General features: G+C 38.1%; 1 protein-coding gene across 2 annotated transcripts in view; it reads right to left on the reverse strand.

The window, feature by feature from the left end:
* Positions 1–17,315, reverse strand: part of PLEKHG1 (pleckstrin homology and RhoGEF domain containing G1) — a 113,100-nt gene that overhangs the window by 78,701 nt on the left and 17,084 nt on the right. For both annotated transcript variants that reach the window (XM_087939505.1, XM_087939510.1), the window contains exon 2: positions 3,012–3,086. In XM_087939505.1, the coding sequence (XP_087795631.1) occupies positions 3,012–3,060 (49 nt within the window). In that variant the 5' untranslated portion in view covers positions 3,061–3,086. The remainder of the gene's footprint in view (positions 1–3,011; positions 3,087–17,315) is intronic.

Genomic DNA, 17,315 nt, shown 5'->3' on the forward strand with positions numbered 1-17,315 from the left:
TAAATTATCTGCTGAAGCAATAGCCAGAGTCACATAACACACTAAGTCACAAAGAGGTTTGTTTCATTTCAGCTCAATTTAATGCTTCAAGCCATCTATTGTGATTTGTAGATCATTGTTCATGGTTTATAGTGAGGAATGAAAAGGTCACTATGATCTTTTGTTCAATAAACTATGGTAAAAATAAACCACTGCTGACAATGGTGTGTAAGCCTAGCCAATGACGAAAACTTTAGAGTTGGTTCATATACAGTTGTAAGCTCATGATTTCATGTTATAAGAACAAGACATCATAAGACTTGAACTTACACACTCCTCCATCTTCTGCTGCAAGGAAGAGAATGGATTTGTATGGAGATTCCCAATTATCTAAGTCATAGTTGTCTCAAAGGTGCTTTTTTATTCTGAAGAGGCTTCATGGAGGAGAAGGGAAACATTTTCAAAGAAAAAAACTCAAGAAAGTCCAGTTGCCTTTTCAAAAAAGCACCTTTGGGAAGAGACTGGATATTTCTGTTTCCTGTAGTGATTAATCACAGTATAATCTAAACCAGTGTGGGATTCAATTTTTTTTACTACCGGTTCTGTGGGCATGGCTTGGTGGGCGTGGTATGACTTGGTGGGCACGGCAGGAGAAGGATACTGTAAAATCTCCATTCCCACCCCACTCCAGAAGGATACTGCAAAATATCCATTCTCTCCCCACCCCACTAACCTGCTTTCCAGCTCTTTTCTCCTGTGCAAGGCAACAAAAGAAGACCCAGCCAATAAGCTGGGACTCGGGAGGCAGAGAATAGATGGGCATGGGGCCAGTCAGAGGTGGTATTCTGAACTACTCAAAATTTCTGCTACCGCTACCGGTTCTCCGAACTACTCAAAATTTTTGCTACTGGTTCTCCAGAACTGGTCAGAACCAGCTGAATACCGCCTCTGATCTAAACCCTAAACTATGATTAAACTTGTCTATGCTTAGTAGAAACAAGCAATTCAAGTTGTGATTCAAAGCTATTTTACTTTCATTAGTCATAGTGTATGTGGAGAACCTAGGACTATTTTTTGGTCTGAATTTTAAAAAGTAAATTTCTAGTATTTAGAGAAAAAAAAATTCTGCAATGCATTTCTAGTTTAAATATTTAGCAGCAAATAATTACTGAAAAAGTTAAATAGTTGGACATATTTTTTACCCTTCAATTTTCCAAATAATTTTCCTAGACAGAAATGGAAAAAACCTTAGAAGCTGAATTTCTTCTAAGTGGTTTACCCAACTATTCTTTCAAGCATTTGAAGGTAATGCCATGTTTCCCTGAAAATAAGCACCAGCATGATTTTTCAGGATGCTCATAATAGCAATAGCACTTAAGACTTATATACTGCTTTATAGTGCTTTACAGCCCTCTCTAAGCAGTTTACAGAGTCAGCATATTGCCCCCAATAATCTGGGTACTCATTTTACCCACCTCAGAAGGATGGAAGGCTGAGTCAACCTTGAGCTTGATGGGATTTGAATTGCCAAATTGTAGGCAGCTGGCTGCAGCAGTAGCTTGCAGTACTGCACTCTAACCACAGAAGTTCCTAATATTAGCCTTATCCCCAAAATAAGCCCCAGTTAAGATCATCAGCTACACGGATACATTTAGTACCACTTAATGTGTCTTTTGGAACAAAAATTAGTATAAGACCCAGTCTTATTTTCTGGGAAACCCAGCAATTTTAGGAAATACATTACAAGTGCATAAAAAAGGATTTTCCAAATAATATAGGTCCTAGAATTCTGGGATCTATCTCTGCAGAATGCGAGACTTGGGAATGTTATGGAATCTAAGGATAAATTTATGCTTGTCATATTTACACAATATGATAAAGGTGGCAACAAAGGAAACAGAAAGATGACTGAAGTTATTGGACAACAATTAAGCAAAGTTCATGAGTAACACTTAGTCAGACTTCTACAGAACTGCCACCATAATATACACATTTTCATTCTTTTCTGAAACATTTTTAAGTACCTTGTCCCCAAAATGCCTTTCCTAAAGTCCTGCTTATCTTTCAATAAGGTTTCAAGGTAAAATAGGTGACATTTAACTATTTGATAAATTACTCAAAGCTTAATTTTAAAACAAGCAAACTTAGAAAAAGGTCAGTTGGTTATTCATTTTATTAAGCTCTCCTATTTCAGTCAGTTATACTTTATTTTTTAAAAAAATTGATCTAAGAGAAGAAAATGTGTACCATATGACATTCTTAGCAAGACTATGTGGTTTTGAAATTGACAAATAATTTATACCTGAAACTCATCACTTTGCAGAAAGTGGTTGCAAACACAGCATCTTCTTCAGAAAAATCTATACTTATACCTGGCAGGATAGCCAAATTACAATGGCTCACAAACACTAATATTAGATAGATGCCAAGGTAAGAATAATACAACAAGAAGGCAGGCTATGAGTTAAACATCATAATTGCATGCCCATCTAAAGTATTTTGAATTTTATTCTTTGTTATAACTGCATATCACCATCTTTTAGAATCACAAGTGTAAAAAATATTTTCCAATTATTTTATTATATTTGGTTTTCAAAACTCAGTTTTGAAAAAACAGATTAAAAATGATTCTATAATGCTTCCATTCTTGTTCAGTTTGCTACTTTACATCCACTTCTGTGGGGTTAAACTCCTTTGAATTAACTGTGACTAGTATAAAATTGGGTCACCTAAAAACATGGCTCTGATGATGGCAAAATGTATAAATATGCATCTTTACAAAATCATAACTACCCCTCCCTCATATAGCGAAAATTAGATGTTAGTATGTCGTAGCTAACTAATATTTGGTTGAATTATCTTTTTCTATTGCTATTCTTTCATGGAAACTTTGCAGTTCTAAGTCTACTGAGTAATCTTGATCAAAGAAATGTGACACGGATTATTATGTTTCAACTACATTGACAAACAGGGATGTTATCTGTCCTTTTAAAAAGCTGGATAGGATTATTCAAGAGGAAAACAATACTGACCTTCATTCTTGGTTAAAGTTTCTTTATTCTCTGGTGTTTTATCTGGCATCTCAGCTGAGAAACATTCAGTGACACCTGAAGGACATTTAAAAAAAAAAGTTTTCATGTTGAAGCCAGTAGAGCTGAACAGAATAATACTTTTTTTTTTTTTTGCTAAAGTTTAGGTTATAACCTATAAGTGTAGTGGTTAGGGCCTCCAGTCAAACCTCTCAAATAGGGTGCATCTATGATAGCGACAGTATCCTGGCCTTAAGGGCTGTCTTCAGCAACTTCAGGAGGATGGATAGGAAAAAGGAAAAGGGTGGATCTCCATATCTGGCCTTCTAAAATCAAGTGCTCATTCAGATTTTTGCTGCAGCTGAGAATGCCCGTTCTCTTTTCTCTTGTTCCTTCAAAAGCAAGGAGGAGGGGTAAATAATATCTTTTTCCTCACTGCTTTACTCCTGTCTTCCTCAATTCTCTTCCACACAGAGGGTCCTATTGGGACCCTGCTTTTGAGTTATTATATTTAGATAACAGAAATATGACCACCAAATATTGCAGCAAAAATCCAGGTACCATTAGTGGATGATAAATTTTGTTGAACTCGTGGGGCTAGAAGTAGGCAGCAAGGCTGAAGCCAGAAATCCTGTGCCTATAAACATAATGTCTATTGTAAACCTCCCAGAGTCCACCTTGGACAGTGAGATGGGCAACATATAAATTTAATAAATAAACCCTGAAATGACTGCCTCCCATGACTTCACTATGCTTTTCTCACCCTTGTAACTATTCCACTTGCTCCCTATTGCTTTAACATGAATACAAGTCAAACCAGAACAACACAATAAATTTATTAGAATATTAACAATTTTCTTTTAAATGCCTATGTAAAATTCCTTTGTACATCTCAACAAATCCTGTAGAACTTCTGTTGGTCTATTTCCCTGACTAGGGATCATTATTAGTTTCATCTAATGCAGAGGTGGTATTCAGCAGGTTTTGACCAGTTCTGGAGAACTGGTAGCAGAAATTTTGAGTAGTTTGTAGAACCGGCAAATACCACCTCTGACTAGAGATTTTACAGCAGTGGTTCCCAAACTTTTTCAGTCCACCGCCCCCTTAGTGCTAAAAAATCATCCTCAATGCCCCCCACCCAGGGGAGGGATTCAATTTTCTGTGGACGTAGCCTAATTTGAGGGTGTGGTTTGCTGGTCACGTGACTGGGTGGGCATGGCTTGGTCATGTGACTGGGTGGGCGTGATTTGGTAGTCACCAAATACAAGTGGAAAACCAAATACAAGTGGTCCTCACTTAATGGCCAGTTGCTTAGCAAATGTTCTAATTTATGACTGGCCTCCCCAGAACTACTTGATCGGTTTTTGGAATTTTGACAGCCATACACACACATACACTCCCTTCTAACCCTGCTGGAGCAGGTCACTGAACTAGAATTGGCAAAGCATCTCTGATTAGTTTCTAGTAGTGAATAGAATCTAATCAGATATGCTTTGCCGATTCTTGTTGATTTGTTTTATTTGTATTTCTTTATTTTATGTTGCTGAATTGCATTGACATGTGTGTCCCTTCTTGTGCACACCCCAGAAGCTTTTGTGATTCTTTGCAGCAAAAATTACCGACCACTGGCTTTGCTCTACTTTTCAAACGTGCCCCCATTGTCGCATTCTAGGTGCCAGTCCTGCAGGTTCACCCCATTGAGCCCGCTGCACTGGAGGGACCCGCCCAAGCATGTCCAAGAGGAGCAGTGCACCAAATCAATGGGGTGAGCCTGGGAGAGGGAAAGAGAGAGAGAAAAGAAAGAAAAAGAGAGAAAGAAGAAAAGAAAGAGAAAGGGGAAAGAAAGAAAAAGGGACAAAGAAAGAGGGGGTGATGGAGGGGGGAGGGGAGAGACAGAGAGAGAGAGACCGACCTGATGCATGAGATTGAAATGAGGTCCAGTTTAGAGGCCCTTTTCCACATTGAAACATCTTTGGCTTCTATTAATTAAAAGTTTTGCGGACGAAACATGGCCAAGATTATCAGGAAGCTCTCACATTTTGTTGAGGCTTTAAACAGGATCCATTGGACCAGACCTCCACCCTAAAAAGTTACTTTTCCCCAATGTATTACAGTGCCAATTCTGAAGAAGGCAAAACCAAAATGTACTGGTAAATTACAAGGAGAACACACACAAACACACACTCTCCCTTCTAACCCTGTTGGAGCAGGTGATTGGACTAGAATAGATATCTCATTATCTTTCTCCTCCCTCCCTCCCTCCCTCCCTCCCTCTTTATTTCTTTTTCTTTCTGTCCCTTCCTTCCATTCCCCCCCTCTTTCTTTGTCTGTCCCATTTTCTTTCTGACCCTTTTCCCTTTCTCTTCTTCCTTCTCTCTTTCTCTCTCTCTCTCTTTCATCTCTCTTTCCCCCTCTCAGGCTCACCCATTGACTTCACGCACCATTCCATTCGGACTTGCTTGGGCAGGTGCCTCAAGGGGCTCAAGGGGGTGATCCTGCGGGGCCTCGCACCAAATGCAGCGGCGGTGGGATGTTTGAAAAGGAGAACAAAGCCACTCTGGTTTGTTCTCCTTTCCCAATGCTATGTTCAGGGCGAAGCCATGCAGGATCACCCCATTGAGCCCTTTGCACCAGAGTGTGCAAGTCAATGGGGTGATCCTGCAGGGCCTTGCCCCGAACGCGGCGGCAGGATATTTGAAAAGGAGAGCAAAGCCACTCTGGTTTGCTCTCCTTTCCCAATGCTGCATTCGGGGCGAGGCCCTGCAGGCTTACCCCATTGAGCCCCTTGCACTGGAGTGTGCAAGTCAATGGGGTGATCCTGTGGGGCCTCACCTTGAATACAGCGGTGGTGGGATTTTTTCTCACCCCTGAATTGTGCCCTGCAAGGGGCCCACACCCAGCATCCCCCTGCCACCTCTTAACGCCCCCCTGCCGGCCCCCTTGCCTCTTAGTGCCCCCCCAACTCATCCCACCGCCCCCCCAGGGGGCAGTACCGCCCACTTTGGGAACCACTGTTTTACAGTATCCTTCCCCTGCCACGCCCACCAAGCAATACCCACAGAACCGGCAGTAAAAAAATTTTGAATCCCACCACTGATTTCATGGCCCTAGCCCTCATAACAGATAGTTTTTGAACTTAAAAAAAGTGGAGAAAGCTGAATATGTGCCTTTTAAAAAGTTCAGTGGCCTATAAGTGTCATGAACACTTTACACTTCATTTTCACTCTTGCCAATTTCCAATATTAAGTTTAAATAAATGTTAAAGCAATGTCAAGTAACAGTTTGTCCAGTATTCAATTAAGTTATCCTTCCTGAGTAAGCACGACTGAGTGATGAAAGTATCATGTTACTACAGGCACTTGCAACACAATTGAGACAGCTTATTGAAAAGCTGAAGTGCTAGGAGACTATCAGAATACAAATCAACCATACTGTATTTGATTTAGAATTACACTGGATAAACAATCACATTGCTGATACCTTAACCTGGATCACTCCCAGACATTACATGTTCCAAGCCTATTTAAAGGGAAGAAGAAATGTTCAGAAACACTATACTTACCTTTACTTTACAAATATTAATAATATACTGTTATTGGACAAATAAATGTACAAGAAACGGATACAAATAAAAGGATGGCATCCAATTGACTCATTCCATTGATGGAAATAGGTCCGCAGAAGGTGAGTATATAAAGCAATTTGCTTCTACAACCTCCCACATTCTCAGAACATATTACAGGCAAGGGAGAGAATTTATAAGGACACAAGAAAGGGGGAAAATACTTTTAAAAGGCAAAAATCTGCTTGGATAAGAATGGTTTTGCCCAAAGGTAAAAGAAAATGGATCAGTTCTCTGTTATCTATGGGGCAGAAACACTGGCTGAAAATCAGTGCTGATCCCTGAACTTCAGTTGGATTCAGTGGTAGGATTCAATTTTTTTTACTACCGGTTCTGTGGGCGTGGCTTGGTGGGCGTGGCAGGGGAAAGATACTGTAAAATCTCCAGTCAGAGGTGGTATTTGGCGGTTCTCTGAACTACTCAAAATTTCCGCTAACCAGTTCTCCAGAACTGGTCAGAACCTGCAGAATATCACCTCTGGTTGGATTAATAGCATAAAATGGATTTAAGAACAATAACAAATCCACTTTGATTACAGTGACCAGACATGTCTATTTACATAACTAAAATAAGCAATGCAGCTGTCATAATTTTATCTGATACATCTCCATAGACTGTAGTTTTAAAACTGCAACTGAAAACAGTTACACAAAGTAGTTTTTTTAATGATAAAATCATTTAGCTGGAGCCACCTAGTAAAGAGAAAATGGTATCAACAGTGACAAACAAATATATTCTATAAATTCAATCAAAACGAACTAGACTCAGTCATGCGACATTTTTAGAAGGAATTGACATTTTATATTGGATGAATTCTACACAGTAGTTCATTATGTTTTGAACTTAAATGGGTTCTGCCCCGTCATATTTTTAGACATATATCTCTACTATTATTATACTGTTTCCAAATACAACCCACTGAATACAATACTAATTGTGTGCAGTTCTGGATATATTGCTTTTGCTACATGCTGATAATTGAGAGTTGATATTCATTACAGAAATGGAAAGGTTTAAATCCAAATGAAACTTGGATTTAGCGCATATTCTACAGATACGTGTGATTTTTATTGATATGTCATAGTGCTTTGTGGCAAGAATGAATCCAGATCACACAGCATTTTAATAATACTACTGTATATAGATAAGCAACTTTATGCAGAGGAAAGAAGTGGAGTACAAGTAGCCCTTGGTTAATAGTGGTAATTGGGGCAGGAATTTCCATTGCTAAGTAACATAGTCATGAAACGTGTTATCACGTGATTGCACCGCCAAGCAGCAGCACTTCTGGCTATAATTGTTGAGCAAAACCCACACTGTCATTAAATGTGATGTAACATGGTCACCATTTGCAAACTTCTGCCAGTTTCCCCATTAAAGCCAGCAGTGAAGGTTGCAAATGGCCATTATGTTGACTGTCATTTTACAATGTTGCAACTGCAAGCCAGTTGCCAAGCACCTGCATCACTAGGATGTGACTGCAGGGATAATGCAATGGCAAGAACTTCAAGGACCAGTTATAAGTTCAGGACCATCACAAGTTCAAATGGTCAGTGAATGAGTAGTCATTAAACCAAGGCCACTGGTAATAAATAGTAAGGCAAAGAATTTAAAAATTAACATCAATACCATTACTATGCATCTCTTAAAGATCGTGTACAAGAATGAAAACTTATTGCTACATTTGTTCATTGCCACATTTTAAATTTTCACCTCTTTCTTTCTGAAGATCTCATCAACTACAACCCTCTATAATATATTCTTCAGCCTGTACCATTTTTCCTTCCTTTACTCAATGAATGGAGTACTAAAGTTTTTTAGCATTCTCATCCCCAACATCTCTCACATCATTACAAGCAGCCCTTACACATTTATCCGTAACTAATTAGTGAAGAACTATTATGTAAACATTCAATTTGTTCTCACACGTTTCACTTCTGTTATATATTACTCCCTATTACATTAAACAAGCAGCCCTCCATTCATGCAAAACACTGTATAATTAAGGTCCATTCACATTATTTTACATTTCTTTAAATCAATGAATAAATAAGGAAAAATGAATGTTCATGTTTGTGTTAATACATTTCTCAGTTACCTTCTAAATAGAAACAAAATTTGCTCCCCACTTCCTCAATTTTGCTTATTGTCTTATGAGAATACAGTTTTGATCAGAATTCTGCCAAACACTTTCCAATAGACACTTAACAACTTAATCCCCCTCGAGCATTTGCAATCATTCTTGCTTTCCTTTTGCATGGAAGAATAACTACATTCTTTCAATAATCGGATACATATGGAGTCTTTATGCAGAAGTTAAACAAGTCACAGATCCACTCCATAAACAATCTACATTAACACTGTATCCCTGTTTAGCTTCACTTCCTTCTAAAACAAATTTTTATTTCCATCAAAATCACTGCATTTTCCTCATTTTAATTATATTCTCTGCAGCTATCTATATGCATTATTTTTGTAGCAAACAATTTCTATATACAGTATTTTTCTCATCCACAGCCCTTCACTTCATTGTCCCATCTAGCAACTTTTTTTCATACTTCCTGCTGCCATAACTCCATATTTTTCATATTTTCTTATGACCTATTGTTGACAGTAACAAAAAATGGCCTATTCCATTTCCAGAGCCCTTCAGCACCCTTGGACCTTTCATTAATCCTTTTCAACTTTTCACAATAAACAATAACCTTCTTTTAGATGTATATTATCCCCTTTCCATGTGTATATACTGTATGTATGACTTGGGCTTAAACACATATCAAAACCAAATGAAGTAATTGCTCCCCTGGATTGTATTAATTCAAAACAGGACCACTTTCATTAAAGGTAAAGGTTCCTCTGCACATACGTGCTAGTCATTCCTGACTCTAGGGGGCGGTGTTCATCTCCGTTTCAAAGCCAAAAGAGCCAGCACTGTCCAAAGAAGTCTCCGTGGTCATGTGGCTGACTAAACGCCGAAGGCGCATGGAATGCTGTTCTGTCCCACCAAAGGTGGTCCCTATTTTTCTACTTGTATTTTACAGGCTTTCGAACTGCCAGGTTGGCAGAAGCTGGAACAAGTAATGGAAGCTCACTCCGTTACGCGGCACTAGGGATTCAAACCACTGAACTGCCGACCTTTCTGATCAACAAGCTCAGCATCTTAGCCACTAAGCCACCGCGTTCACCACTTTCATTAACATCTATTATATCCTCCTTGGCTTCCCCCACCCCCCTTTCAGTGTGTTCAAACAGTTGCCCTCTTTACTATTCATTCATATTAAATCCCATGTCACAATCTTTCATATACTGCAGACATCGGTCCATCATGGCCATGTCAATCATACCTTTCAGATAATGTGTTTTAATAAAATAGACAAGAGTAGATGTATTTCCAAGCCTTAGCCATATCCACGCCATAGACAGCATTCCATAATGACATCTACAGCCAGTTTTTATTAATTTTCCCACTTATAAGGTTAACCAAAGCTCAACTAATCCATTGATTGCTTGCATCCTTCCATGTTACATAAAGAATGGATTAAAAACAGGCCCATTGGATAAAAAAAATTTTCAGGAATAAATGTTTCCCAGGTCAGTGTGATACATAGCATGTATTCAAAAAGTATTACATATCACCACTGGCCTAAGGATATCCTGTCTTCAAACTGGAAATGGTTACAATGGCCGTACAGGACATATCTTTCTATAAATTCCATGCAAGTTCTTATCACCAATATTGCTATATATCCCTAATCTTTTGTGTCTTACCAAAATAATGCAGTTTTTGAAACAGTTCTGCTGTAAATGTGTTTTTGGATTTCTGGTCCTGAAAAAAACTAATTATTTCAAGCATTTGGAAATGTTTTGGGTTCTGGGGTGTTAAAATGTATTTTGCATTTAGAATAGGCCAGTTCAAATAAAATAATATATTGCTGGAAGATAATACATGGCAGAGGGCCTTGTTGAAAATAACAGAGCATCAAGCAGTTAAGAAAAACAGCTTCATAATTTTTTAGTTAGCCACCTGTAGATCCTGAACATGGCACATTATTTGGTAAGACTTTTGAAGGTTTGTACATCTGAAGAGGTAAAATGACAAAGCAATGCTTCAATAGTTAAACTGAATATACCACAATTCACAGCAGTCTGTAAAACTTTCTACATTACCAAAAAAAAAAGCAAATTTTACATGATCCATACAAATGTAGACTGACCCAGCCCTTTTAATCACATGATGATCTGAGTTCTTCTTAGTGCTCTATTAACAGGGAATCAATATTTTCCAGAAAGTTCACAGATGCATTATTTCTGTTCAAAGCCTAGCTGAACAATGGACAAACGTAAGCACATTATTTAATGCACACTATATTAGTAAACAATCTATGGTATTTCTGCCAAGTTATTTCTCTTAAACATGATGAATCATGCACACAATAACGCAATTAAAATTTGGTCAGCAAGATAAATCGCTTCAGTCAAGGCTTCAACTGGGGGGGAAGAAAGACAGAGCTGGGGTTGCAGACAAAGAGCTGTGAAGACATTGCCAGACATACATATATTTTGTTCCAAAATTGCTCCCATAAATGACTAAACAAAAAAAACGCTGCTGCTGTTTATGGAAAGATGTGCAACATGTCACAATATTAATTAATGCTAGTTTAATGAATGTATAAATCTTTATTCCATGTTCAGTAGTGAAATAATACAATCCAGATAGATAGAAATATTGTAAGAATAAGTATATGCTATAATTTTCCACTTCCACTGTTTTTACACATGCATGTTTTTATGCTTCCAAAGGTAGTAATCAATGTAATTGTTTCTGTGCTGGAAGTCAGCAGGACCGATATGTCTATCTGTATCAGCGTGCTTCAAAAGGACGACAGATGCTTATACATACTAAAAACCAACAGAGTTCAGTCTCCAAAGCAATTATAGCTTGTGGACACTTTCTGCTGAACCTGCAACTTATTAAGAACCACAGTAATGGACTACAGTGTTGAAGGCTATCATTCAGCCTAAAACTGTCATTTTCCCAGGCTTTCCCTATGTAGAAGCCTCTAATCATCTGCTACGATGAAAACAACCTCCATTTCTTAGACACGGTGGACTGAGATATATGGACACCTCCCCTGCAAATCAATAAAATGCCACAGGGACGAAAACTTACTTTTTTTTCATGAAAGTCAAAATGGTTTCACTAGTTTATTCACTATTTCCATTTCATGAACATTCAGAAAATTTACACATTTAATATCACTTAACCAATACACAGTTCAAATACCTGAGAATGTGTTTGCAAAGGCACAAGTCCATAGTTCCATTTTTGCACCCATTCCTAAATGATTAGAGTCCAACTACACATTCACATCCTCATTATGAGAACTGCCTGCAAAAAAAGGATCACTGCGTTATGGCACCCGTATAGCAATAGCAATAAGACTTATATTCTGCTTCACAGTGCTTTACAGCGTTCTCTAAGCCATTTTCAGAGTCAGCATATTGCCCCCAACAATCTGGGTCCTCATTTTACCCACCTCAGAAAGAAGGAAGGCTGAGTCAACTTTGAGCCTGGTGAGATTCGAACTGCCAAATTGCAGGCAACAGGCAGTCAGCAGAAGTAGCTTGCAATACTGCACTCTAACCACTGCGCCACCACGGTTCTTGTCTAGTCAAGAGACTCTCAATTTGAGGTTCCTACGACTACAATTTTTGAAGGAAGATATGCCTTACTAGTTTTGTAGTTCTTATACTGCCTACTTGACAAAACATATCACTTAGCATATCAAGACTCTTTCCCAGAGCAGGAGGGAGAATCTGGTGCTGTTAAACTACTGTACTCTCATCAGGCTAGCTGGGGGGTCCAAAAATACATGGAAAGTCAAAGATTCTTCACCCTGATCTTCTCAAGTTACACTTCAATAAACTGTAATAATATTACGAGAATAGTTGTCAGGCCTTGCTACTGTCAACTTTCTTCCCTTCTTTCCTCCACAGTTGCTGCATGTTGCATCCAATTTTTATTTTTCTTATTTTATCTTAGGAAAATGAAGGGTTTTTTCCTCTGAATAATACTTAAAGATCTACCATCCTAGGTAGCTCAAAAATTGGGAAGACCTAAGAACCTGCATTTACCAAAATAATGCCTTGATTCACCCCAATCTTCCTTATACACCTCCGCTTTACACTAAAAAAAATCTTCTCAGATGCACAATATTATCTTCGACACCTGACAAAACATTATGCGGCTTATGAATTATGAAACTTAAAATCTACAATGTTGGATTTAGAAACACAAACCATTCAGCTTAGTAGTGATCCTAGGATTTCAGAGAGAATCCTTGCTGGTCTATTGCTAGAGATATTTGTGACTGAGATTTTTCATATGCAAAGCAAGTGGTCACTTATAACATTAAACTAAGGTAGTTAAAAATCAATCCAAAGCTTTCTGATATTTTTCTTTCAATTGTACAATAGGAGATAGAAGTGGAAAGTTTTGAAATTCAATTTTCATTCATTTAATGTCAAACCATAATTTAAAAGTTAGTAACTCTGACAGTTGCTGGACATCTGAAGTGGTCCTCAGCACATCTAAATAGCATAGTGTCTAATATTAGACCTGTCTAAGGTCAACAGCTTTTTATATATATATATATATATATATGTGTGTGTGTGTATGTGTGTGTGTGTGTGTGTGTGTGTGTATGGTATTCAGCTTTGTTCGGGTATTTTCCACGTCATTATAGTTGTGCTTTTAAAGTTGTAGCAACGTTTTGGCAGAATCTCATCTGCCATCATCAGGCTCCGCGAAAACTTAAGAAAACACACACACACACATACACACACACGCACACACACACATATATTGCTTCACAGGTCTACTATTAAAATATACACTATTATGCAGCTATAATTACTTCAGAGATTTTTAGCATGCTATTTTTATAATTAACCTGGGATCACAACAAAACAAACGTCTCTCATTTAAAATTGTATTGGCAATGTTTCAGTCAATCAGATAGTCTTCAACTTACAATCACAACTGAGCCCAAAATTTCTGTTGCTAAGTGAAACATTAGGTGAGCTTTCCCCCATTTTACAATTTTTTTTGGCCACAGTTTTTAAGTGAATCAATGCAGTTGGTAAGTTAGTGACACAGTTGTTAAATAAAATTGATTTCCCCATTGACGTTGCTTGTCAGAGGGTTACAAAAGGTGATCACACGACCCCGTTATGCAACCATCATAAATGAGTCAGTTGCCAAGCATCTGAATTTTGATCATGTGACCATGGGGCTACCACAATGGTTGTAAGTGTGAAAAACAGTTGCAAGTTACTTTTTTCAGTGTCAGAACGGTCACTAAAGGAACTGTTGTAAGTAGAGGACTACCTATACATTCCAAGTACTGTAGTTGTCTTAGCAAGATTGTGAAAGCAGTTTGCCACTGCCTTCTTCTCAGAAGTTCTTTGACTCCACCCTCAAATTCCCCAATTTGTGGTCTCCCATCCCCCAGATTAAGAGGCCAGAACCCACTTAACTTTCAAGCCCTGCCCACACAAGGCCAGCTGTGTAAAGAACACAGACAGATGTCTGGGTTTCATGACCACTGAAAAGGTATCTTGAAGACAGTTCACCAGAGAACAGGATGCTTAAGACAAAGCAACAGATGTGCAACAATCACAAATGCCCATTCATTTCCTTTATGTCAGCAAATATAAGCAGTCACTAATTAAGAATCTCTATCTCTTGGATACAAAAGGAAGTGTACACATTTCCCACATCATTTGACTGTAACAATAGAAAATGTCACAGGAAAAGAGCCATCTGCTTCCCTGCAACTAACAAGAAGTTTGACATGTCTTAAATATTACCCTTTTTTCTTAAGATGTTTAATAACAGCATGTGCATTTCTAGAGATGTGTTGTTATTGTGAATAATCAGGATTCCAAGCCACATTTTCTTATTCCTTTATTTATTTTTCCTTTAGTAAAAGGCAGAAGATTTATACGATTTGAAGAGGAGCCAGAGTATTTTTTCCCTTTATTTTAGCTACATGACACTTTAATGAGGAAGAACATTATTTATTTAACAACATTTTTAAAAAACCATTCATACAAAAAATACTGGTGAGTAGCTACAGAAAAAATAAGAGCAATACCACAAAATAATACAAGCAGATTCATTAGCAGCTCTATACTCAAATGAAGTTGCATATTTTCCCCAATGAGCCAAAGGCTCCCTTAAATAAAATAGTTTTAAAGGCTTTCCAGAACCCAAGGAGGGTCAAGGTCAGGGACATGTCCAGGGGAGCAGCTTATTCCACAGATTGGGTGCCATTACCAAAAAGGGCTCACATGAACATCTTTCCATACCTGGAAGGGGAACTAACTCTTAGGAGATTTTCTCTCAATGTTCAAACCAGATATCCAGAATCACCTACCGTAGTAAGATAATTGCTGATATAATCTAGTGCAGCTTTAACAAGAACTTCAAGTCTAAGAGGATCCTCAAACCATCAGACCAGGATGACTATTTCAGAGCTCAGCTAGGTACAAGATAGAATCAAACTATCACAAAAACCCTGAAGCTTTCTCTAGAAATCCTCTGGATGCATCAGGTTCCTAAGGCAGACTACCCTAACAGGTCTTATCCCCTTCAGAGGTTCAAAGTTACCAATGATATGCAGTTTGATCAAAAATCAGTTTACCAATAGAAAAGAATGTACATTAACACCTCCCGTATTCAGATCACCCCCTTTTTTTTGCTCCAGGATTCAGAGCAATACCAATAGCACTTAAGACTTATATACCGCTTCATAGTGCTTTCCCAGCCCTCTCTAAGCAGTTTACATAGTCACCATATTGCCCCCAACAATTTTGGGGTTCCCATTTTACTGACCTTGGAAGGATGGAAGGCTGAGTCAACCCTGAGCCCGGTGGGAATTGAACCGTCTAATTGCAGTCAACAGAAGTAGCCTGCAGTACTGCACTTTAACCACTGCGCCACTGAGGGTAATAGAAGTATTCATCAAGTTGGGTTAGTATAACACAACAGACAGAACAATATACAGTTCGTGCAGATTATAGTCTGCCCTAATGTCAAAATAAAAAGACACTGGCAAAGTCCTCTTCTCTTTACTTATTATAAAGACTTCTTGCTTGTGAACTCATTGCATAACGGAGGCTCCAATACCTGAGCAAACAGAAAACAAGAACAGGTATTCAATAGTTTGCTCATTGAATAAGTGAAAGCTCAAACTATGGTTGTTATGATTTCAAATTATTTTGTAATGATTAAATCCAAGAGGAAAGCAGCTTATGTTTTGGCAGTTTTCCAGATGATGGAATTCCAGAATTGAGAGGGGGAAGCACAAGAAATGCCTAAAATACTTTCACTATCCCTTCCCGGTATACAAATAGGAGATCATCATAACAATTAGGAAGTAACTAAACCTGAGAGACACAAAGAGTAACAGGTGATCTCAAAGGCAGACATTTGAAGCTACAACCATCTTTTTAAGCTGTTTATTGAATCTTGTACTGCTGAACCAAACAGGCCAGATCCTGTTACATCCTAGAGCAGGCTAAACCAAAATCAGATTAACTACATTACATCTTGATGGGGACTATAATCAGCTATACTAAACTGAGCAATTCTTTCACAATTGAGAGCAAACCCCCACCCCCACCCGCCACCAAATACTGTCTCTTTGATCAAGTATAACCTTTATATTTGTGGTGCTACTTATGGGAAAAGGACAAAAAGATTGTTCCTACTGATTTCTTCTTCCTTCTTCAATCTTCTGGAACAACTCCCAAGTTTAATCCCAGAGGTCCTCATTCAACACACCACAGCAGAGCTTATTGAATGTATGGGGGACGGAGAATATACAAAAATCACACTTCTCCTTCTATCTCTTTGAGAAAATTGTATGCATGGGATCTGTTTCCAACCCAGTTTGTTTAGAACACTCAAAAGGCTTGGATCAGGTACAATTAAGGCTGGTAACCTAACTTTCTGAAGAGATTTAGGAAGTCTTCATTGACCAGAAGATCATGATGTGTGCTGCAAATCAATATAAATGGCAATGTCCATGGCATACGGAAGCCTGCAATGTGGAATGTCAGAAAAGTAAATCGGAAAGAATGATAGTTAACAAAGAAAATAGATAAAAGATCATCTTTCATCTATTGTCTTTAAAATTAAGAGAAAGGGGAAGGATATAACAGATTTGAATAAATCAATCTGATGAGTGGGGTACAATGGGGTACATGCAGGACAGTGATAATACAAGTCTAACTAAAGGTCTATGAAGTATGACAGGAATTATGAATTCTAGTTTTGAGTACATATGAAAGTAGGAATCAATAGATTGGTAAGATTGGCATGTTGTTGCAATGAATGGTGATAATATCAGATATGAGTTTTGTGGAAGGGATTGCAATATTCTGGTAGGGGGCCATCAGACAAGAAAAAGTGATGTAAACAAAGGGATGGGCAGAAGATGAGACAATGCAGAAAAAGGATTGAATCATGATCTAAGAATGAACAAATATGGTAATATTTAGTGGATCTTTGTTTAGAAAAGGTCAGGTTATTTTGAATATATGATTTAAGCTTCATGTCTGTATATAGACCTGACAAAGAAGTGAATATCAGCTTAAAAGCATGATTGACCTCTTTA

The sequence above is a fragment of the Pseudonaja textilis genome, chromosome 1, assembly GCF_049901715.1.
Source record: "Pseudonaja textilis isolate UNSWEBS1 chromosome 1, rPseTex1.2, whole genome shotgun sequence".
NCBI classification, from domain to species: domain Eukaryota; kingdom Metazoa; phylum Chordata; class Lepidosauria; order Squamata; family Elapidae; genus Pseudonaja; species Pseudonaja textilis.